General features: G+C 36.2%; 1 protein-coding gene across 1 annotated transcript in view; it reads right to left on the minus strand.

Moving 5' to 3' along the window:
- Positions 1–22,271, minus strand: part of LOC106878544 (inactive serine/threonine-protein kinase ULK4) — a 43,711-nt gene that overhangs the window by 11,690 nt on the left and 9,750 nt on the right. The window contains exons 4-22 of the mRNA XM_089365826.1: positions 21,539–21,678; positions 19,685–19,841; positions 18,194–18,295; positions 16,856–16,939; positions 16,538–16,616; positions 15,668–15,933; positions 15,455–15,551; positions 14,259–14,436; positions 12,856–12,916; positions 11,270–11,495; positions 10,037–10,115; positions 8,680–8,787; positions 7,870–7,953; positions 5,891–5,965; positions 5,500–5,586; positions 4,513–4,695; positions 2,914–3,041; positions 2,130–2,263; positions 876–1,000 (exon numbers count right to left, since the gene is read on the minus strand). Coding sequence (XP_089221952.1) covers positions 876–1,000; positions 2,130–2,263; positions 2,914–3,041; positions 4,513–4,695; positions 5,500–5,586; positions 5,891–5,965; positions 7,870–7,953; positions 8,680–8,787; positions 10,037–10,115; positions 11,270–11,495; positions 12,856–12,916; positions 14,259–14,436; positions 15,455–15,551; positions 15,668–15,933; positions 16,538–16,616; positions 16,856–16,939; positions 18,194–18,295; positions 19,685–19,841; positions 21,539–21,678 — 2,393 coding nt within the window. The remainder of the gene's footprint in view (positions 1–875; positions 1,001–2,129; positions 2,264–2,913; positions 3,042–4,512; positions 4,696–5,499; positions 5,587–5,890; positions 5,966–7,869; positions 7,954–8,679; positions 8,788–10,036; positions 10,116–11,269; positions 11,496–12,855; positions 12,917–14,258; positions 14,437–15,454; positions 15,552–15,667; positions 15,934–16,537; positions 16,617–16,855; positions 16,940–18,193; positions 18,296–19,684; positions 19,842–21,538; positions 21,679–22,271) is intronic.

The raw sequence follows: 22,271 nt of genomic DNA on the forward strand, positions 1-22,271 counted from the left end.
AGAGAAAAAAAAAAAAAAAAAAATAAACATACAAGAATCATAATCACTTTTCTTTTGCATTACTAAAAAACTTTCAGTCTGGGATTACAGCCAATATTTTTAAACAATTGTTAGAGCAGTTTAACATTTTAATATTGCGTGTTTTTGTTTCCATTTTCAAATCTAAAAAAAAACTTTAAAAACTTCAATGTGAAGAAAGTAGATCTCTATTTCAAGTTGTTTTTATTTTTTATTTTATTTTATTTTACATCTATTTTATGTATTAACATAGATTGAATACTTTCATCAAATTTAAATAGCTGTAAGTAAATTATTATGCCAGTTTTTTTTCTTTTTTTACACTGGTTTGTAGTAAGGTTTCAATAAGATTTGAAGATGAGAAGTGCTTTGGTGCAGTCCTAAAACAAGCAACTTCCATTTTAATCCACTTTGGAAGTAAGCTTTAAAATAATATGAAGCTACTTAAAACAAAATTTTTTTTTAAAGAGAGGAATACTGCTTGTAGTCATGAGGGGCCTGTAACCAACAGTAGCTCGATGCATTGCAAAATGTTAAAATAGCTATCAGAAGTTTACAAAATTGTGATTTTTCCAATAAACTTATGAAGGGAAAAAAATTAACATATTAACAAACATATTTAAATATTTATCATTTATCAATAATTTTCTTTGCCATTTGGCTCTAAATTCTGTTCTTTTCTCTTGTTTTAAATTACAATGTAAATATAATATGTAAATGTATACATTATGAACAATGATATGTTGGTTGATTAAAATGAAGATATTTGCAAGACTAAAAGATTGGTGGAGGGGGAAACGATGAAAATAGCAACAGGAACTTAATCTTAGCTGCATCTTCAAGAAACTTTGACTTACATTACTGGAGATCAAGCTTGGAATGATATCAACTTGAGGTAAGGCTAAACGGAGTTGCCTAATTAAAATAGCATTTGATATGTGTTGTCTTCTGCTGATGGGATCAAGTGCATCCAGGATTTCCTCTGTAAGACAGGAATAAAAATAAACAAGAACGTGTACTAACTCTTCTCAGTTCTTCTGACATAAGTGCACACTCAACAACTCTATAGTCAATAATTATTTTTGTTTCCCTCATAACATTGCACTAACCAGTATGACTGTCATTTCTACTGCAAACACCATTTTGCATTACAAATATCAACCCAAGGATTATATATTCAGGGTGAGTTACTAATATCATTTTTCTACATACTCCTCTTCAGACTTCAACATCTACAGTTCGTGTTTTACAGTTAATACACCATCATATGTGTATGTAGATGTATAAGATGGAATTTGAATTTGAAGCTTAAAAGAAACTTGCTTCAAAATAAAAGATGGTCTTAAACACATCATGGTTTCTTTCTCTCTGTCCTCCAATTTCCTGCAAAGAAGACATCGGTACTACCCATCCTTGGTGTAGACAGAAGGGTAGACAGTGGAAAAGGCAATTGTCTTTTACTACTGTTCAGATAAAGTGAAACTTTGTGAGTGAAATAAATTTGGCAACCAAAAAACTGTGTGGGAGATCATTCCTGTTTTTGGTTGGTCATCTTAATCCATTGTCTGGTGTAACATTTAACATCACCATGTTATGCAACCATTAGAAGCCCTTCCTCATCAGACTTCACTCTGTAGCAAACATTCAGTCCAGGTCACTGGTCTAAAGATAATTACCTCCCCTTCCTTCCACTAACTTAAGAGACCCTGAAAAGGGTCATGAGCATGACCCCCTTTGGTCATGACTTACCATGGGATTGCACCTAGAAAGTTACCCTCCCAGGCACAAGTCCGGGCAAGGTTGTTTATGGAAGGTCAGCAGTCACCCATGCATACCAGCCTCCCCTCTCCACACCACTGATGTTATCCAAGGGAAAGGCAAAGGGGCCGATACAGCATGGCACCTGTGACGTCGCAACTCATTTCTACAGCTGAGTGAACTGGAGCAACGTGAAATAAAGTGTCTTGCTCAAGAACACAACATGCAGCCCAGTCCGGGAGTCGAACTCACAACCTCACGATCGTAAGCTCGACGCTCTAACCACTGAGCCATGCACCTTCACATGACTATGCATTAGATAAAAGTAGTAGTAGTAGTAGTAGTCAACATACTTATAATATAAGGCACAGACTTAACTATGACATCACAGAGTTTTGTCAAACATGATGTCAGATGGTCAGAAGTGGAATAAACCTTTGGATCGGCAACAGTTCCTTGAATGTCTCTTTCAATGTACATCATCAACCTAAAATAAGAAAAATAAATAAAACATAGTCAAAACAATATGTAAAAGCATAGAAGCATGGCTGTGTGATTAAGGGGTTCCTAACCACATTCTTTTGGTCTTTTTGTAAACCAGGAACTATATTGTTCAATAAAACCTTCCTTATTTAATACAACAGAAAAAAGGTGAGTAACCTGTGACCTTCTGGAGGGCTAAATGCAGCCTTCTGTAAGTAGTACAATATTTGAGAAGTAAATCATTATACTGGAATATATTTTTTTGATTTGAATTTAAAACTTCTTTTTAACCAATTTCAAATTCCAGAAACATATACTTTTACCTTTCATCTTTTACTTGTTTGTCATGAGATTGCAGCCAGCACCGGCTTGAAGAATTTTTAGTCAAATGAATTGATCCTGGTAATTATTCTGTCAGTTCTTTTGCCGAACCACTAGGTTACGGGAACATAAACATACCAACACCAGTTGTTAAGCAGTGGTGGGGAACAAGGACACACACACACATTAAATGCACTGGGTAGTCAACCAACTGACATATTTAATGTGTTAAAACTTAAAATTCAATAAGTTGATAGTAAAATGTTAAGAGAGAGAGAGAGAGAGAGAGAGAGAGAGAGAGAGAGAGAGAGAGAGAGAGAGAGAGATTCTCACCTGGATTTACAACAGGTTGACAAGATGTTGGGACTGTGTTGAATCAGTTGAAAAATAACAAAGAATGCTTTAGCTCTGATAACATCAGAAAGATTATCCAGTAAATGAAAAACCTGCTCCAAAAACACCTGAAAAAAAAAAAAAAATACAAACATTTTTTTCCTCTCCTAAATACTAAAAAAAATGATGATGACAACAATGACGATGACAATGATGCTTTGGATTAGCTTTCTTTTTCTAGGGCAGTGTTTTTCCAGCCAGATGTTCTTCCTTGCCAAGTCTTAATTTGCTCTGCCAACATGCAAGGACACAACCCACCTATTTTAAAACCAAAGCACAAAGTAATAACAGAAGAGTTGAAAATTAAAGTTATTATTTTCTGTAGAAGTAACAGTGTTGGAACTGATACTTTCTGGTAACCAGTTCAGACCCAATGCTCTTGCAGCTTAAGTCCTCTCAAGGTCAACATAACCTCCTTTCATTTCTCAAAGACTGGTGAAAATACAGCAGAATATCATACTGACTTAACCCTCTAGATACCAATCCACCCGAAACTACCCCTGGTTCTATGACACAGACTTCTTGTTTCAAAGTGATCTAAATAAAAATCTTACATCAAAATTTCATGGTAACTTGTGCTTCAAACACCATCATAATAACAACAAAGTAATTTTATTAAAATTCTTCATTATTTTCAAAACTATTTGAAGCAAGAGCAAAATATATCAACAGAAATCCAGTAATAAAAGGGTTAAGGTATCAAACAAACAAGTTAATTAATATAGAGGTTTGATATTTGAAGTTTTAGTTCAAATCTTGTTGGAACAGACCCTGGATAATAATAGATTTACATCTACAAAGGAGTATCCAAAGCAACTATGGATAGCCTTATTATATGTTTTTCATTTTTCGTTCTTGTAAGATGAATTAATACCAGAGTTAGAATGACTGGTCAAGTCATTATGGTAACAGACAACCAAACAAAATATAGATATTTATATCCTGTCAACAACGATGTATCAATCACATTTACAGTCAAGATAATTAATTTTCAAAAGTTAAGTGGTAAGTCCGGATACTTACCACTTCCAAGGTTCTGCTGACAATGAGACATATGTAGCCCGGATCTTATTTACTCCATTCCTTACCTCTATTGCATATATACATACATATACATACATATATATACATATACATACATACATACATACATATACATACATATACATACATATATATATATATATATATATATATATATATATATATATATATATATATATATATATATACATACGTACATGTGGGTGGGTATGTTTGTGTCTCCTTGTCTTGACATCACATGATAATTATAAATGAGTATCAGTCATACGAGCAATGTCATTCATTTCCAATATTCTGCGAAAATATGTCTGGCCACAGGGAAATATTGCTTTGCTTGGAAGCAAGTGAAGGTTGGCAGCAAGAAGGGCATCATTCAGGCATAGAATATCTGTCTCATTATATCCAAACCAACCCATGCAAGCATGGAAAAGAGGACTTAAAATAATGATGATGATGATGATGTTCATGATGATGATGATGATGATATACAATTACCTTATCTTGAAGTAGACGGGGAACACAATAACCTGCACTGAGGAGTGCACCAAACATGGTGATTACTGCCTGATGTATTCGAGTGATGCCAGATGAAAAAGTGTCCAGTACACTGGCAACACCAACAGAATCAAGAACATTCTGAAAGACACTTACAGATAGTCTGGTGATTCGACACAATGCCTAAATCAGGGAGAGTAAAAATAAATAAATAAATAAATAAATAAATATTGTAAGTATGAAATTTTATTTTCCTTTTTCTGCATGACAGAAATTCTAGCTGTTAATAGAGGAATTATATTACAAAGTTTGGTATAAATGTTGCAAAATGCAAGTTGAGATGAACCGTCACCCTAGCAATAAAATGAAAATATAATTGATAAGACGAGAAGTCAAAAACATGTCATCTGCTCAGCAGAACTGTTCCAGAATTTAGATTTCATAGATTCTGACTATCAGATTAAATGATTACTTGTACTTGATGTTAAGTTTGGTAGTACTCCAATTGTACTATGTGTATTTTAAGTTTCAAACATTTACTTTAAACAAGACAAAAATAACATAATCTTTCACCGATGAAAAATTTGATCTAATTTTTACTAATTAAAATCATTAAAACCAGAAATATTTATGATGGGTTTATAAGGGGGCATCAATTTTTTTTTCAAAAATATGTTTCATTATATGAACTTCTGAAACCTTTAAATCACTTTTTCATGCAAACTTGGCTTGTTGGACCAACAATACAGCTTCTCCACATACACCTCAATATTGTATGCTTTGATAACTGCAGCATAATCTTTTTAGGTGGTAATACCTTTTCAATTTTATCTACTTCTAACTAGAATATTCCCTACAACCAGTTCACAATACTTCTTCCATGAGCATTTATTCATTTTTATCGTATATCCACAGAAAGTCAGTTACATTTCTACACAGAAGTTACTGTTTTTTAAATGAAAGGGTATGGTATTATAAAAATCTTACCAGTATGACTGTAATTTGCAAGGAATCCATGGCTGTTTGTTTGTAAAGATACCAAAGTGACTGACCTATTTCATTTGTAGCAAATTTCTGGAAGAGATAATCACAAATTTCTTTTAAAAGTTTGGATAAGTATCTGAATATTAAATATTGGAAAAACCAAAACAAACACATACCAAAAAGATCCTCAAATATCTGGTAATAATTGCAATGCACACACATACATTATTTATTGAATATATATAGATTCTATTTTGCATTCAGTTCTCCATCACTGGAATCATTTTTTCATAAATTTCAACATTTCTATATAGAGAGATAAATATCATTTTAGAAGTAAAAATTATCCATAGCTATTTCCAACACCCCAGTATTTTGCAGATATTGGACTTACCTGAGCATGATGACCAAATGTTGTGGTCACATTCTCAATTATTTTAGCAGCCAAATGGTTCACAATGATATCACCCTGAAAAGTACCAAAGAATATTGTTCTACAAATGCTGGTTCTTATTTTTATAGCCCCATGAAACACACCAGTCATATACATATTAATATACTCAGATATACACATTCACACAGACATACATATTTATGTAACTGTTGTTGTTGGCACTCCGTCGCTTACGACGTCGAGGGTTCCAGTTGATCCGATCAACGGAACAGCCTGCTCGTGAAATTAACGTGCAAGTGGCTGAGCACTCCATAGACACATGTACACTTAACGTAGTTCTCAGGGATATTCAGCATGACACAGTGTGACAAGGCTGACCCTTTGAATTACAGGCACAACAGAAACAGGAAGTAAGAGTGAGAGAAAGTTGTGGTGAAAGAGTACAGCAGGGTTCACCACCATCCCCTGCCGGAGCCTCATGGAGCTTTAGGTGTTTTCGCTCAATGAACACTCACAACGCCTGGTCTGGGAATTGAAACCGCGATCCTATGACCGCGAGTCTGCTGCTCTAACCACTGGGCCATTGTGCCTCCACTTTATGTAACTATACACAGTGAGACATGTATTACTCTTCTTTACTAGGAAATAAGATAGATAATATTGCTACGAGCGTTGAATGATATACCATGCTTGAGAAAACCTGTCAAGACAAGTGAAATCATAGTCATAGCCGATGCCAGTGTTGTACAACTGGCACTCATGCCGATGGCATGTAAAAAGCACTGCTCAAACGTTGGGCCTCACAGAGGCAGTGACAAGGGACCGAGATCTTTAGTGATACATTGTGCTTGAGAAGAGTCAAGCCAAGTGAGATCGTAGTCATGGCCGATGCTGGTGTTACGCAACTGGCACCTGTACCAGTGGCATGTAATAGGCACCCACTACACTCTTGGAGTGGTTGGCGTTAGGAAGGGCATCCAGCCATAGAAACCATGCCGAATCAGATTGGAACCTGGTGCAGCTCCTCAGCTTAGCCAGTTTTCAGTCAAACTGTCTAACATGGAAAACAGGCATTAAATGACGATGATGATGATGATGAAACCTATTTGATAAATTTTTCTTTGAAAATTTCCAATATGGTAAAAATATCAAAATTTCTTGTACCACTCTTCATATTTTGTCTGAGGATTCGAGACATAAAACGTTGAATTACAAAGTATAAAGTGTTACCTCAATATATATAATACTCCTCTCTACATATATTACCCTCTTTTACTTGTTTTCAGTCATTTGACTGCGGCCATGCTGGAGCACCGCCTTTGGTTGACAAATTGACCCCAGGACTTATTTTCTGGAAACCTAGTACTTATCCTATCGGTCTCTTTTGCTGAACTGCTAGGTTACGGTGACATAAACACACCACTATCGGTTGTCAAGCTATGTTGGGGGGACAAACACAGAAACGCATATATATACATATATACGATGGGCTTCTTTCAGTTTCTGTCTACCAAATCCACTCATGAGACTTTGGTCAGCCTGAGGCTATAGGAGAAGACACTTGCCCAAGGTGTCACGCAATGGGAATGAACCCAGAACCATGTGGTTGGTAAGCAAGCTACTTACCACGCAGCTACTCCTGCGCCCCATTGTTGAGTGCTTTTTTTAATCTTTCTTGTTTACACTCAAATACTTGTACATGCACACACACACACACACACACACACACACACACACACAAGAATGTAAGTATATAAGTGTATAGAAGAATATTAGTGAGACAACACTGATAATTAAACAGAACAGAAAAGTGAATAAATATGGCAGTGACATATTAATAATCACACTGGATATATTCATCACAAACACATACCTACAGAGGCACATACAAAACATACACACCCTCATGAAGATAAATGTCATCAATAATAATGAAATCATTATACACAGGTTAAACTTTGAAACAAAACCATACTTACCTCTTCACGGCAACATTTAGCAATAATTGTGTGTGTCATTGTAGGAACAGACCAGTTTTCGATACTCTCGCCTCTTTGACTTTCCTAAAATAACAAGCAAGAATAAGTAAGAAAATTCAGATATATTTTAATTAGACATAAATTCAGCGGTTTTTCTCCGTCAGTTTTAAATTTGGCTTGTATATAAACTTAGCTTTGTTTCTTCATTAATGCTTTTTGTTTTCCCTAGCATGTCTATATAAGACTGATGTACTTCTAAGAATTGAACTTGATAAGTTTTAAGGCATGTGCCAGAGCCACATTAAAAGCACCCAGCCACACACTGTAAAGTTGCTGGTCTTAGGAAGGGCATCCAGCCATAGAAACCATGCCAAAGCTGACATTAGAGCCTGGAGCAGTCTCCTGATTCACCTGCTCCTGTCAAACAGTCCAACCCATGCCAGCATGGAAAACAGAATCTAAATAGCAATGACAATGATGCATCTTCACTCTTTTTACCACCACTGATTCTCTCATCTATAACTCTTGCAGGTTAACTAGTTCTTCAAGTAATAGATACAGGCTTCATGTCTTGCTATTGGACAGAATTTGTAAAACATTGATTGAAGAAAATATCTTGTCATATTTGGTAACCGCCCTTCTCCTTCTGAGTCCAAATCTCAATCAGTTCAACTTTAGAGGTTGATAAAATAAGTAGAGGGATCAATGTAATCAACTATATTCTAGAAGGCAGTGCTACAGTATGGTTACAATCCAATGACAAGAACAAGTAAAAGAACGATGTGTGTGTGTGTGTATGTGTTTACTTACTTGACAAGCCACAAGAAAGAGAAGTTCCCCAACAGCAGGCAGTAAGCTGTGCCGCAGTTTACCATTTTTAAGATTGTCACGGAGTAATTCAGTAAATATAGTGATGGGCTGGAAATAAAGTTTAAAAAAAAAAAACCATTCAGTTATTTCATATTAATTAATGAAAAAAAAAAAAACTCATGATGTTATTTGTGTAGTTGTGATAGTTGCTTTTTGTTCTTGAATAATCAATAATCAGTTTTAAATGAACACCCTTTTGAGAAATAACAATTAGATATTTAGTGAAGCCTCATTAAATACCCTTGTTAAATGTTTCACTCAATCTAGTTACCTAATATTAACCCTCTTGTCAATTTATCATATTTCTTTTGAAACACACTGCCTTTGTTTCACTCAATTTTGAAAATAAGGACAAATTTAGGAAATTAACTGTCATTAAACTGGTGTTTGGAATTTAAATTAACATGAAATTTTGATAGATTTTAATTTACTCTTTTCAGTCATTTGACTGCGGCCATGCTGGAGCACCACCTTTATAGTCGAGCAAATCGACCCCAGAGCTTATTCTTTGTAAGCCTAGTACTTACTCTATTGGTGTCTTTTGCCGAACCGCTAAGTTACGGGGACGTAAACACACCAGCATCGATTGTCAAGCAACGCTGGGGGGACAAACAGACACACAAACACACACACACACATATATATATATATATATATATATATATATACATATACGATGGGTTTCTTCCAGTTTCCGTCTACCAAATCCACTCACAAGGCTTTGGTCGGCCCGAGGCTATAGTAGAAGACACTTACCCAAGGTGTCACGCAGTGGGACTGAACCCAGGACCATGTGGTTGGTAAGCAAGCAACTCACTCCACACAGCCACTCCTGTGCCTTTAGATCATTTTAAAACAACAAGTTTGTATCAGAACCAGAAGCAGTCTCAAGCATTTATACTGTTTACTGTCTTGTGCTCTTTCTGAAGTTTTGTAGTCTCTTTGGCATTTTTAGCACTCAATATGGTACTGACTAGGTGAATTTGATCCCTGAAATTAAAGTATCTTTGCTAAGGGTTCAGCAAAGAAACAATGCTAGAATACAAATTGTTGATCCTTTCGCACGTAGATCATTATCCTAATAATTTGTCCAAGCTGTGACTCACTGATTTATAAGATACTGTAGTCAAAAGATGTTGATCATGTAATGAAGAGACACTAAACAGTTACTATAGGTACACTAAAAATATAACAATAAACATTACTGAAAAGTCACTGAAATTTTTACAAAAATGACTACAAATAAGTGTTTGTAGAATGGCATCAAAGATATTATTAAAAGACTAGCAATACTCACCTCTGAAACATTTACAACATCTTCAATTTCTGTTGTAGAATTTACCAGAAGAGCTGCAACACGACTTAATTTAGATCTCCTAGAAGAAGCAGCAAACATGAAATTATATTTCAGTGAGGACAAAAACAAATGCAGATATAACCTTCTGTATTGTAATGTTTTGTATCTAAAACTGCAATCAGGGATATGCAAAAGATTTGATATCTGTGAATAAAAGAAAGACTAGTGTGGTGGGCTTTATTACTCGCCATGAACATTTTAACTTTCATTTTTTTATATAGATAATATGTACATAGCATATATATGAAATAGATGCATACTATATATGCACAATGTGTAAATAATTAATTCAAATTTTTGCCACAAAGGCAGCTTGGGGGAGGTGGGGATGAGTCAATTACATTGACCCCAGTGTTCAACTGATACTTATTTTATTGACCCTGGAAGGATGAAAGGCAAAGTCGACCTCAGTGGAATTTGAACTCAGAACGTAATGATGGGCGAAATACCGTTAAGCATTTCATCTAGTGTGCTAATGATTCTGCCAGCTTACCACCTTACACAATGTGTAAATAATATATACATAGATGCTTATTTGTTTAATAATAAAAGTCTGTGTTAACATCTATACGAAAATAAAGCTGCCTTTTAATTGGTTGTGATTATGTAACATTTGCTAAAAGAAAGTTATTAGTCTTCAGTGTCTAGAAAATTTTTACAATTTCTAGTCTTTTGGATTTTTTTTTTTTTATATCAAAATGTGGTTTTCAAACTTCTTTTATTATCAAAAATTTCAACTACATGATAATCATAAAACACAGTTTTTAGCACCTTACATACAGAGAATTCTGAATTACTTATATACAGTCATTCTTTTACTTGTTTCAGTCATTAGACTGTAGTCATGCTGGAACACTGCCTTGAAAAATTTTATTTGAATGAAGTGACCCCAGCACTTTTTTTTATTATTTTTAAACCTGGCACTTATTCTGTCAGTTTCATTTGCCGAAACACTAAGTTATAGGGACATGAACACACCAACACCAGTTGTCAGGCGGTGGGACACACACACACACACGGCAGTCTTCTTTCAGTTTCCATTTACCAAATCCACTTACAAGGCTTTGGTCAGCCTGAGGCTAGAGCAGAAGACACTTGCCCAAGATACCACACAGTGGTATTCAAATGACACACACAAAAAGAAAAATATTTTCGGGTTCAAAATATACTTACAGGTCAGTATTATTACTGTCTTTGGCTTGCCTTGCCAAATGAGTCAACATCCCATGATTAACCAAGGAATTGGCAATAGTAACATTGGAGACCAGTGTTCCAAGATAGTTTAAGAAGTTATGGCGTTTCTGAGTGGGTGGACCTTTTTCTACATTTAGAAATATATCTATAATCTGACTGATGTGTTTTTGGTAAGCTTTTTCAGATAAAGTCAAGATTTTTTCCACTGAAACACACAAGAATGACACAAAAGATATAAAAGAAATTACAGTTTGCATAGCTTAATATCAAAATAATATCTTTTGATTAAGTACAAGATACTCTTTGCAATGGATAACTGAATTCTTCTTGGTACATTACTGGAATCAAATTTATTGACAATTAGAACAGGTAAATACAAGGTCACCACCATCAGAATTTGAACCCAAAACAATGAGGCTATAAACTTTATATAATATAATATCAAATCCACTCTGTAAGGTGGTTAATGTTAGGAAAAGTACCCAGCCAAAACAGACAGTGAAGCCTGGTGCAGTCTTATATCTAATCAGCCCCTGTTAAACTGTCCAACCTATGCCAACATGGAAAACAGACATTAAATGATGATGATGATTAAGCATCTACTCTATCTCTCTCTTGCTTTAACCACACCCATTGTCCAAATTTATCAACAAATAACACAGTTAATCAAGAACAGTAAGTTATGAATTAAAACTTTTCAAATATAGTTGCATTATTGTAGTCTAAGCTATGAAATATAATTTTTCTCTACGTAACTGTATAATTTCATTTTTACCTGTTCAAGATAGCTTTTTGAAAGAGATGGCATATCACTGATGTTTCAGTATCTTAATGGTACTTACTAAATAAATTCCAAAATTGTGAAAAGAACAATCAATTGTAATAGAAGTGAAAACCAAAGCTGTGAGGTACCAAACATCAGATAATCTAGAGCAGATAGTCCAGCTCTCTATAATCTCTGCTATTTCTACCGGCTTAATTAGATGTTCAATAACATTACATATGTTTCATCAGTGAGTGGTGTGCTTCAACAAGGAAATATAGCTTGATGTGACGACAGTATTATAGGCAGTTTTAGTGTTGAGAAAATCAGTTGTTGTTGGCACTCCGTCGCTTACGACGTCGAGGGTTCCAGTTGATCCGATCAACGGAACAGCCTGCTCATGAAGTTAACGTGCAAGTGGCTGAGCACTCCACAGACACGTGTACCCTTAACGTAGTTCTCGGGGATATTCAGCGTGACACAGTGTGACAAGGCTGACCCTTTGAATTACAGGCACAACAGAAACAGGAAGTAAGAGTGAGAGAAAGTTGTGGTGAAAGAGTACAGCAGGGTTCACCACCATCCCCTGCAGGAGTCTCGTAGAGCTTTAGGTGTTTTCGCTCAATAAACACTCACAATGCCCGGTCTGGGAATCGAAACCGTGATCCTATGACCGTGAGTCCGCTGCCCTAACCACTGGGCCATTGCGCCTCCACTGAGAAAATCAGTTACAGCTGTTGTAAAATGATGCTAATGTTGTGAATAAAAAAATTTAAAATATAAATGAAATTCTTTGGCTTACCTCCATAGGGAGCAATGGGTAGAGACTTTGCTTCATATTTCAAGGGTATAACTTTAGTTATCTGTAGAGAAAAATAGTGTATGAGGATGATGTGTGTGTGTGTGTACACAGGCATTCCTCTGCATTATGGCTACCTCAGGTTATAGAATTTCATGCTTATGGAAATTGTAAAGTATGGCCATTAATTTTGGTCTGTAATTTTGCTCTTACAGAAACTCGGATTGCATAGTTTGGGATCGTTAATTTAAAACTACACTTTCTTCTTAGCTCAATGGCCACCTGCGTTTTAGTTAACATCAAAGTATATAGTTAACAATTTGGAAAACTATCATCACATTACACACATACATGCAAACATATACATACACACACACATACCCACATGTATATATAATATACAGAATGTGAGTATATATATTCTTTTATTCTTTTACTTGTTTCAGTCATTTGTCTGCAGCCATGCTGGAGCACCGCCTTAAAGGGTGGTTTTATTAGTCAAAGAAATCGACCCCTGGATATATTCTTTGGTAAACCTAGTACTTAGTCTATCAGTCTCTTTTTTTCTGAACCGCTAAGTTACAGGGACGTAAACACACCAACATTGGTTGCCAAGCAATGGTGGGGGAACAAATACAGACACAAAGACACACATACATAAATATATATATATATATATATATATATATATATATATATATATATATATCATCATCATCATTTGATGGTTTGACTGAGGTCTGGAGAGCCAGCAGCTACACCAGGCCTCAATCTGATCTGGCAAGGTTTCTACAGCTGGATGCTCTTCCTAATGCCAATCACTCCGAGAGTGTAGTGGGTGCTTTTTACATGCCACCGGCACAGGAGCCAATCAGGCAGGCCTGGCATTGATCACGTTCTGCTAGTGCTTTTTACATGCCACCAGCACAGGAGCCAGTCAGGGGGGGGGGGGTACTGGCATCGGCCACATTTGGATGATGCATTTTATGTGCCACCGGAACGGGAGCCAATCAGGGGGTACTGGCATCGGCCACGTTCAGATGATGCATTTTACATGCCAGTCATTTTACGGAACGGGAGCCTGTCAGAGGGCACTGGTCACAGCTACATAACACAGACAGGTATACATTTGATGACCTACGAAGAAAATTAGATTAATAGTATGGTAAGCTGAGCTGCCTTAATGGAGAGATGCAATAATTTACAAAAGCAGTTTGAGAGATGAGTTGCCATTAAGATAACACCTACAAAAATAGTTTTACTTTTATTACTATAAATAGCCTAATTGGAAAAGAGTATCAATATCAACAAAACTGACCTTATACAATGTAGTAAAAGGTTTGAAAATTTAATTCAATAGTAAACATAATGAATTAATTGAAAAAAATATATATCAGCACTCTCACCTTTGGATTATCAGCAATTGGTGTGACATTAAAGTCTGTTGGATGATAAAGTAATTCTAGAAGTCCTGTGTTAGATTCAGGATTTTGTAAGACTTCATTTGGATAAGTTGGAGAACCACAAGACTGTACAAGTGAAATGGAATGATTTTTGGACGGAATATTTGTGGATGATCGAGTGCTACAAAGAGAGTGAATAGAAAAAAAGAAGGAAGAATACTATATACATCTAAGTTTGATAAATATGATTTTGAGAAATGTTCTTCTCTACACAACTATCTTTTCTATTAATCTCAATCCATGATACATTAAGCTATGCTTCATTGTTCATATTAGAAAGGTGAAATTTGGAAGGCATAAAAAAGCTCTGGAATTTGAAGAAATCAAAACACTTTAGGTAGAGTTACTCAAATAAAGCCTCCTTTACAACAAGTTTTCTTTATAATTTTGGCACCGTTATAACATAATCCTCCACAAGTCACTAAGGGAATCTTTACCACAAGGTCCAGTCCTTATGGCTGTGTGGTGGCTTGTGTGCCTCAATGATCCCCAAAAGCTATGTCACCAGAGCACAAGCTCCTTGTAGGGCCTCCCATGCTGGATAGGTCAAAGGAGAGGAGTCAGACTAAAGTGGTCCATCTCTTCTCAGAGGTAAAAATACATTGGCATAGAGACAGCATCACTACCAAGCAAAATACGAAGTTACAGAAAAAATAAAGTAATGTTAATTTCTCAAGTCATACTGGCTAATAAAGGCCGGTTTTCTGGTTTCATGGCATATAAATTCCCCACCTGAATGGGATGCCAGTCTGTTGCAGGATTACTCATTTTTGCCAGCTGAGTGCAACGTGGAATGAAGTGTTTTTGGTCAAGAACACAATGCGTCACCCAGTCCAGGAATTGAAACCACAATCTTACAATCATGGGTCCAACACCCTAGCCACTAAGCCATGCACCTCCATGAAGTTACACAAGCATTGCTGACAATTCAAAACCAACAAAATCTGGGACAGAAAAGTCTCTTCTCAGGAAAAGCAAATCTAGAGTTGTGAACAGCAGAGAAAAGCCCCAAATCAATGGCCTATGATCCACAGGGAGTGAAAGGCTTAAGTAATTGTCCTTTAGACAACAATTTCTCCTTTTGTCTAAATCCAAGCCCTTTGTGACAATGTGAGAAATGAATATGAAATCATACACACCTCAAAGTAAAAAGACCTTCTCCTAAACTGGTTTCTCCAACTGTATGCATTTTTGGCTTGAAAGTATTTAAGTCTGCTATAGGCGAAGAAGTTATTGCTGCAAAGAAATAATGAAGATGGGAAAAAGTCACAACTAGAATGGCTTTGATCAGAGATATTTTGATTCAGGACAGACCCGGTTCTTAACAACAACACAACATTAACAATACTTACAAGTGTTTACTTCCTCAGCAATGGATGCATCATTATCATGGGCTGATGTTGATTGAGTGACGGTCTGCTCTTCTTCAAAGGTTGGGGCAGCAGAAATGTCCTGCGTACTCTGGCTGTGCTCGCTGTCTGAAGACAACACACTGTGGTTCAATTTCTCGTCACTTGATATATCTGTTCCATTTGAAGTGTTGTTAAAAAACTGTTTCAGCAAATTTTCCAGCTCTCCTTCCCAAAATGGATGATGTACCAGATCGAACCAAGTTATCCTACAATTTCACAAATAACAAGACAGTGATATTTATTAACCTTATGTTATATAAGAGAAGCTGATCTCTGTCTGTCTGTCTGTAACATCTGTGTAGAGGAAAGAAAGAAGAGAAGGAGAAAAAGTTGCTGTTGAGAGAGAAATACAGAGAAAGAGAGACAGAGAGCAAATATGAAAGATATGTAGGTAGTGTAGTCACTTTAGTAACTAACAAGTTTTGATTAAAAATGGGGGCAATTTAAGTACAAATCTGTCAACACAGCTCAAACACAGACTTCAAAGAAAGGCTATATGTGTATATATATAAAACATATTGTTTTTATTTTTAATGTGTGTCTCTTTCAACATATAGATGCTGCAACACTTTGAACAATTTATGAAGGCATGTGCAAGATTAGCAAATATTTCTACCGGCAGCATAGCAATGGGTAACAACCTAGTTATTAATAGAAGCATGAACTGTTAGGGTGCTCAAAGAATTTGTGGCATCACTGGTGCTCTATCAAAACCCTGGAAAAAGTATTTAAGTATCACAGACCTATTACATATCTTAACCATACAACAATTGTGCCTTTCAAATACAAGAATATATCAAGTAATAATACCTTTTATAAGGATCCTTTTCTAACAATCTTTTCAGAAGGTCAAGAAATTCAGATGAAGGTTTTAAGGATGGTTTGGAACCTAAATCAAGAAAAATAAAACCGTTAAAAATAATGAGATAATTATGGGAACTAGAGATACAATGGTTGTGAGGTTAGGACACTGAAATTATCACATGGTCATGACATGAAGTCCTCCAGCAAACTTTGTGTTGTGTTCCACTCAACAAGGCACAACACAATATCTACCCCTAAGTTTCAAATTGCTTTTGGATTTGAGTGAAAATATTTCAAGACTTAAAAGATTTAATTCAACATTACCTATAACTTTAGGAGGAGGGTAATCATCGTTAACTATTTTATCAACAAGCTCCTGGAATGTTTCTGCTTGAAAAGGTTGGTGACCTGCAAATGCAACAAAGGGGGAAAAAAAAAACTAGGTTACAGATAATACATCTTTTGTTTCCATCATCATCATTTAATGTCCACTTTCCATGCTAGCATGGGTTGGATGGTTTGACAGCAACTGGCAAGCTGAAGAGCTGTTTGGGTTCCACGTCTGTTTTGGCATGGTTTCTATGGCTGGATGCCCTTCCTAATGCCACCCACTTTACAGAGCATTGGCGCAGGTGCTTTTACATGGCACTGGTACAGGTGTTTTAAATGGCACCGGCACCCATGTGCCCACAAGATTAAGAAAGCTCAGTTGGGTGAGGGATGCTGGGGACATGCCTAAGGGCATCAACAATTTTACTTCGCTTGGTGTATCTTCTCAAGCGCAGCAAACCACCAGGAGTCACGGTATCCTGTCATCCCCTCTGTGAGGCCCAACATCTGAGATCTTTTCTTACCACTTTGTCCCACATCTTCCTGGGTCTACATCATCCACATGTTTCCTCTACAATTAGAGATAAATATTGTTCTATGAGGCCCAATATCCTGAGATACATTCTCTTCCAAGGATCTGCAAAAAACAACTAAATGTTTTGCAACATTTATTTCTAACGCACGAAATATATATTGGGGAGTAATTTTTTCTCTTTTACTTGTTTCAGTCACTGGACTGTGGCCATGCTGGGGCACCACTTTGAAGGGTCAAACAAACTGACTCCAGTACTTATTTTTAAGTCTGGTACTGATTCTATCTGTCTCTTTTTGCCAAACCACTAAGTTACAAGGACATAAACAAACCAACACCAGCTGTTAAGCAGTGGACCAACACAAACACATACATATATACAACAAGCTTCCACACAGTTTCCCTCTACCAAATCCACTCACAAGGTTTTGGTTGGCTTTGGGTTATAATAGAAGACACTTGCCCAATGTGCTGGGCAGTAGGACTGAACCTGAAACCATGTGGTTGCATAGTGAGCTTCTTAACCACACAACCAGGCTTGTGCTTGTAAAGGAGATGAAATGGCAGCAACTAGGAATTAACAGTTACTCAGTGCCATATGCCACAAGAATTGGGGACATTATGAAATCAATAATGGCTTTCATAACTGGGAGAAGCAAACACTGTTAAGTCATCGCCTACATTTATGAGTCCTGGGTAATGACCAAAAGGAATAACTGTGACAACAATGGTTGTTACTATTATAACAAAAAAACACTCGTTAAAAACACATGGCACTAAACAACAATCTATGAACTTGCCTGTATACATTTCATAAAGAACACAGCCTAATGACCAAAGGTCAGATGTCACCGTCATGTCTCCACCTTTCAGTACCTCTGGTGCCATGTAGTTTGGTGAACCTGAAAGAAAAAGTAATAAAAATTTTGATTGTCCCATGAAACTAGATGCGGTCAGAAATGGGACAAAAGGCAAAATACTTAAGCAATGCTTGTTTGTCTTTCATAGTCAAAATATATGTGGCACAAAATGAGCTGTATCGTTATAATGTCTATTTTTCCAGGCTGATGTGCTATATAGCATATCACTACTGGTTTGTCTTTTGCTATTTCTTCTGTGAAACCCAGTATCTTAAGATCTGGTCTCACCACTTCTTCCAATACCTTTTACTGTCACAAGTACCCTACACAGCAATTTTCCACAAATAGCTCATTGCCCCTTCACATCAAACGTCTATACTAGAGCAGTTGTCTTTCTTGCATATTTTGGAAGTTTTTTAATGACCAGTCTCTCTCTCAGCTCATCTGTTCTCTATCTCACACGTAGATTAACAATACATGGTCAACAAATCATGCATGTGTCATTTCTCTCCAGCCTCTCAAAACTCTCCTTATTCAATGCCTGAGATGATGACATTGTCATCATCATTGAGTTACATCTGTTTTTTTCTTTCATTCTATGCTAGCATGCATCGGAAGAGTTTTCTTGAGGCAGTATTCTATAGATTCTCTACTAACACTAATTCTTACATATTTTCAAGTAAGGTATTTATTCTAGAGATCTCCACACACTGAACTGCCAGACTGTGGCACATATTCTTTATGTGAACAAAGAAATTGCATATCTTATGAGTTTTCCAATAGCATGCAGTACCTCCAGGTGGAGTAAGAGATATTTTGGCACCACCTATTCAGTGTCACTGATTCGACACTGACTTATTTGATATCAGACATTTCAATGTTTTCCTTCTCTCCCCAGCTCTCTCTCTCTTTCTTTTTCTGTTTATGTGTGTAAGCTTATTTCTCTTTATTTGCATGAGGAGAGGGAAAGTGTATATGTCAGTCATGTTAAACTAATAAATTGTAATGTCACTCTCTCACTCAATCTGTATGTGTATATCTCTGCATATGTGTTTGCCTCCAGTGCCAAATCAGATTCAATATCCAATCAACAACACCAAATCAACAGCATCTAAACAATCGTACCCAATCATCTTCTTTCATTCCAGGAAACACAAACACACATGATCAGTACTATAGTTATGACCTTCCTCCCATTTTTGTAGATAATATCTCCAGTTTTAGAGGTCCTCCATTTTTCTTTTAAGTTGATAGGAATTTTCTGGAGAGATACAAATTTTCTAGAGCAATTTAGTAGCTATATTGAACAGGCTGAGAGACAATTTAGTAATTTTCTAAAGGCAAATATTATTAAATTCCTTCCATTCACCGTGGGCTCTAACTATTGCACTGTCATTTCTTTTCTACTCTAAATAAATATAGTAAGGAAACCTTTTGTCGGTTGTTTCTTGATAAGCTCTTCATCATCTCTAGGGTTAATGTCATTCATTTCAAGAAACTTTTGAAAAACTTCTTCAAGGTTCTCTTCTTCAGCTTTAGACAGACCAAAGTCAGCATATTTCAGTTTGCCATAACAATCAAATAAAACCTAAAAAAAAACAAAACAAAAAAAAAAATGGAATTATTTTTTTTCAAGATGAGAGATTAAGAGCTGATATCTTTTATCTTTTCTCTTGTACTTGTTTCAGTCGTTGGACCGCGGTGGTCCTGGTTCGGGATTGTCTGGGTCATCACCACCACCATCCATAAACTTGCTGTACAGCTGCCTGGCCTTCTTCATGGATGGTGTTGGTATCCAGTGCAATGTTCCTTTTCCTGCAGTCACTGATCCAAAGGTTTAATACAGACTCCATTCTTACGATGACCTTATTGCAGGAAGTTACCACCCTTTTTGCTGTCTTGTTAAAAAGTCACTTTTGCCGTCACCCTTATATTTTTTCGTCCTTCTTGATGTAGCAAATGGTAGATTCATTGATGCCGTATTGGCGGCTTTCGTCCACATACCTTCTCCCTTCCTTAAGCATTTTTGAGGAGTCTTGCCTTCTCTGCTATAGTAAAGCATCTTCCCCTGGTGCTTGGGCTCACTGCCAGAAACTTTAGAAGGTGCAGAACGTTTGGGTGACATTGTAGGGCTTGAAATAAATCCACAATTTTATACACAAATGCAAAACAACACCACACACTTGCCTCACCTGGTGAGTTTCATTTTCCATACAGTATGTGCAAGTCATTATTTACTCATCTACAGTACACTACATATTATCTTTTAATATATTTTAATGTGTTATACAGTGCAGTACTGTACTGTATTCTATTTATTAATTTATTAATTATTAGGCGTGAAAATGCCTATTTTACCACAAAAATAATAAATAACTATCAGCCACAGAAACCCACAATATACTGAGGAGTCTGCAATATAAATTTACATATATCAGCCGGCTGTGTGGTAAGTAGCCTGCTTACGAACCACATGGTCCCGGGTTCATTCCCACTACGTGGCACCTTCGGCAAGTGTCTTCTACTATAGCCTCGGGCCAACCAAAGCCTTGTGAGTGGATTTGGTAGACAGAAACTGAAAGAAGCCCATCGTATATATGTATATATATATATATATATATATATGTGTGTATGTGTGTGTATATGTTTGTGTGTCTGTGTTTGTCCCACCAACATCGCTTGACAATCGATGCTGGTGTGTTTACGTCCCCGTAACTTAGCGGTTCGGGAAATGAGACCGATAGATTAAGTACTAGCCTTCCAAGGAATAAGTCCTGGGGTCGATTTGCTCGACTAAAGGCGGTGCTCCAGCATGGCAGCAGTCAAATGACTGAAACAAGTAAAAGAGTAAAGAGTAAGAGGAGTATGCACTGAGAGTGCAATAAGTGAACCATGATATGACCAGTGATTACTATAATAGAAAATACTGAACCCAAGACTACATTGTTCGGAAGCAAGCTTCTTAACCACACAGCTGTTCCAGCATCTATCATCTTTGCACATGTTTTTTTTTTCACCTATATCCATATATTTGCAACAGTTCAAGAAAAACATTAACCACATCAATCTTATTGGACTCAGAGTCCTTGCTAAAAACCATAAAAGTACAGTTCTTTCTTCTAAACAAAATTAACAAAACAAATAAAAAAAATTTTAAAAACGTGTATGCAAGTCTATTTGTGTCTGAGATTGAATGAAAGTGTTTGCATTGCATACAATTCAAATGATGCAAGCTGCATATTGTGCATAGTTCTTACTTGAAAGCAACAGGTTTGTTCAACTAACCTTTGAAGGACGTAGATCACAGAAGATTATGTTAAGGGAATGAAGAAAATGAAGTCCACTGACAAGGTCAACACCAAATTTTCGAATGGAGTCTTCTGGGAGATGACCATCTTGAGTAATGAGCTTCTCTAAACTGCCACCTGGTAATAGAATTTGAGATGATGTAGAAACATATAATATATATATATATATATATATATATATATATATATATATATGTATTTGAACTCACATCTCTGGTAAGTCAACTTTAACTTGGAAATTCCAAGCAACAATGTAACCTTCATGTAATTAAGGTATTTTCAACCTGATGATTAGCTAAATTGAGAACCCTTCATTGAGTAATTATTACATCAGAGGATCAACTAACTAAGAAACATATGTAGCCTGGATTTTACCCATTCTACTCACTCAGTGTGGAATTTTGTTCGCATTCACAGCAACTCTAGTTGCTAACCCTGAGCTATACAGAAGCTTTCAGCTTATTGAATTTCCTTGTAACTTCAATATGGGAAAAATTGTTATTGTTCCTGACCATACACTGTCCACTTTTTCTTTCCTATACCTGTCACAGACTGCTTGAAGCTTGCAAACTTCCTACACTTGGGTCCATGGATTTTATCCTTATATATCGATATATATATATATATATATATATATATATATATACACACACACACATACAGATAGATATAAAGATATATTCTCATTTGTTCATTCATTTTTAAATCCA

The sequence above is a fragment of the Octopus bimaculoides genome, chromosome 18 (genome assembly GCF_046866305.1).
Source record: "Octopus bimaculoides isolate indiv1 chromosome 18, ASM4686630v1, whole genome shotgun sequence".
Classification (NCBI taxonomy): domain Eukaryota; kingdom Metazoa; phylum Mollusca; class Cephalopoda; order Octopoda; family Octopodidae; genus Octopus; species Octopus bimaculoides.